At 35.7% G+C, this 3,046-nt stretch overlaps 1 protein-coding gene across 1 annotated transcript in view; it reads left to right on the forward strand.

Annotated features, from left to right (window-relative positions):
- The window catches only part of LOC109830052 (uncharacterized protein DDB_G0290685-like), a 9,716-nt gene continuing 6,676 nt past the window's right edge, over positions 7–3,046 (forward strand). The window contains exons 1-2 of the mRNA XM_020397207.1: positions 7–144; positions 231–1,242. Coding sequence (XP_020252796.1) covers positions 31–144; positions 231–1,242 — 1,126 coding nt within the window. The 5' untranslated portion in view covers positions 7–30. The remainder of the gene's footprint in view (positions 145–230; positions 1,243–3,046) is intronic.

A 3,046-nucleotide genomic window follows, 5' to 3' on the forward strand; every position in this document is an offset into this window, starting at 1 on the left:
CAAATCACGCGCTGAATTGATTTCTCGAAGATGGGTACAATCAGGGTTTTATCGGTGATATTCTTGATTCTGGTGGTCTTAATAGGAGGATCCGATGCTTCGTCTCGAGGTCTACTGGCTGATGAGAAGCCGAATCCTGATAAGGTAAAAGATCTCGACTTGCAATTGAATTAGGGTTTAATTTTTTTAATTATATATTTCTGAAAATTGAAGCTTTTGGGGATCTATAGGTTTCAACGTCTTCTACTACAAGCCCTCAAACAGTAGGTAAGGAATTGAACCAGAAACCTCAGCAGGATCCTGTAGGATCCCAACCTGATATGAGTAGAAAGGATGAGGGGGTGAAGGAGAGTAAAGGTCCTCAGAATGATGAAAGAGGCGATGGGCAGAAAGAAAGCAAAGAAGCTCCGAAGAATGAGGAGAAGAAAAATGATGATAAAGTAAAAGAGAGCAATGATCCTTCAAAGAGTACAGAGAATGCTAGAAAAGATGATGGGCCGAAAAAAAGTGATGGTACAGGGAATACGCAAAATGATGGTGGAGCTAAAGATGGAGAAGGCTCTTCTGGAAACAAAGAAATTAGGGGAAAGGATGGCGGAATGAAAGAGGGTGAGGGCACGTCGGAAAACAAAGAGAATAAGAAAAAGGGCGATGGAATGAAAGAGGGTGGAAGCTCTTCGGAAAACAAAGAGAATATGAAAAAGGATGACGGAACTAAAGCGGGAGAAGGCTCTTCGGAAAACAAAGAGAATGTGAAAAAGGATGATGGAACGAAAGAGGGAGAGGGCTCTTCAGAAAGCAAAGAAAATATGAGAAAGGGTGATGGAACTAAAGAGGGAGACGGCTCTTCAGAAAACAAAGAGAATACAAAAAAGGATGATGGAACTAAAGAGGGAGAAGGATCTTCAGAAAACAAAGAAAATACGAAAAAGGATGATGGAAACAAAGAGGGAGGAGGCTCTTCTGGAAACAAAGAAAATATGAAAAAGGATGATGGAACGAAAGGGGGAGAAAGCTCTGAAAACAAAGAAAATAGCAAAAAGGATGGAGGAACAAAAGAGGGAGAAGACCCTTCTAAGAGCAAGGAGAACAGGAAAGATGATGCTGGGAAGGACGGAAGCAAGGGGCCTAATGGAGAGGACAGTCATATAGATAATAAATCTCAGTTGGACTTGTGTGATGGTTCGTTGCAGAAATGTCAGCAGCCAGATTTGATTGCTTGTCTTCAGAACTCTGAAACAGGTAACTGAGCCTTCTTATTGTGCAACTAATTTTTTTTTGTGTGTGTCCATTCATTCTACTTGATGAAATATTTAGCTAGTCCTATGCTTACACAACAACAATGTTAGTATGGCCTTTAGCATTCTTGTTACATGGTAGTAGGTAACACTATTTTGATAAGCATGTCTTCTTCTTCTTTCGCAATAAGATTAAGCTGTTTCATGCGAAAGAATGATTAAAAAAACTGAAGAACAAATGCCTGATGCAGTTGTCCTAAGATGTGAGGAGTTTCATGATCAAAGGTCTTCGTGATCTGCTAATGTTCTGCTGGTGTTTTTTCTTCATAATGTGGGACCTGTGCTTTTGTTGATTATCTCAATGTTGCATGCCCTTTACTGTCCTGGACGCTAAGGAGAAACGATATTCTATTAGCAGGAGGTACAAATGCTATAATTGGCTTGCTAGAGCACATAATTTCTAAGAGTTCATGAGGAAGTTTGAAGAAATCAAGTTAGATAGGAAATCTACAATTATAAAGGGGATTCCACCTGCAGTGAAAGTTTCGTGACATTCTCAACACTGTTATGGATCATAGTGAAGATATTTTCTTTATAAAATTTCAAAAAGGGCATGCTAAACATTAAATCTTTCCAAGTCTATAAGAAAGTTACATTCAGCAACTACAACAATTGGTGAACAGCCTTGCTATCAATAATAGCATTCTTCTTGGCATCTGCCAATTTCGAATGGTTAGATATGTTTCAAATTTCTTTTTTCAAGTGGATTCACGACTAGACAACCTTGGTTTGTATTATCAGCGCTGTATTTTATCTAGGTTGACTGGTTGAGCATCCAATCAGTGGCAGATCTCAAAAACTTTCCTTTTCTTTTTTCAAGTATGTATATTATATATATATATATATATATATATATATATATATATATATATATATATAATATATATGAGAAATATGGAGAACATTGGTACCAAGTTCTTTCATTGAACTTGGAAGTGAAGTGACCAAACTTCACCTCTACATCATACCTCGGAAGATGAAGCCTCTTTTTTAGAGTAGGTAAATAGTGATTGTGGCCCTCTCTTCGACGCGTGATGTAGGGGTGAGATTTGGCCACCTCACTATCAAGTTCAATAGAGAAACTTGGTACCAAGGTTCTTCATTTTTCTCTATATATATATATATATATAGAGAGAGAGAGAGAGAGAGCAAGACTCCTATCAACTTAAGTGGATGCCACAAAGTTCCTAATCACACATTTATTAATATAAAACACCTTTTTATATAATACAAGGATCCCTAGGCCAATATGAGTGGTTAAAAACTTTGGTGGACACACTATTCCCTATCCACTTAAGTTGACACAAGTTTTCACACACACACACACACACATATATATAATAATATATATATATATATATTATATATATATATATATATAATATATATATATATATATATATATATATATATTATATTATATATTATATATAATATATATATATATTATATATATATTAATCTCAAATTGGGAATAATATGAGGTCTGAAAAATTAATGTGTTTTGGTTTTAGTACTATTGCTGGGTTTTGGTTTGGGTTTCTATTGTTGTAGTTTGGGGTATTTAATATTTGGGCCCATATAATTTATTGTCCAAAACTTAAATGGACTTGAACTTTCAATGGACTAATTCAGATGTCGGTACTAATTTCTTTTGTGTATCAGATAGGTTGGACCTGGGGTACAAATTTTTAAAAAAAAAATTATTGCTTTTTTTGTTTGGTTTTTCTTTTTTTTTTGGGGGGGGG

Source organism: Asparagus officinalis, chromosome 2 (genome assembly GCF_001876935.1).
Source record: "Asparagus officinalis chromosome 2, Aspof.V1, whole genome shotgun sequence".
NCBI lineage: Eukaryota > Viridiplantae > Streptophyta > Magnoliopsida > Asparagales > Asparagaceae > Asparagus > Asparagus officinalis.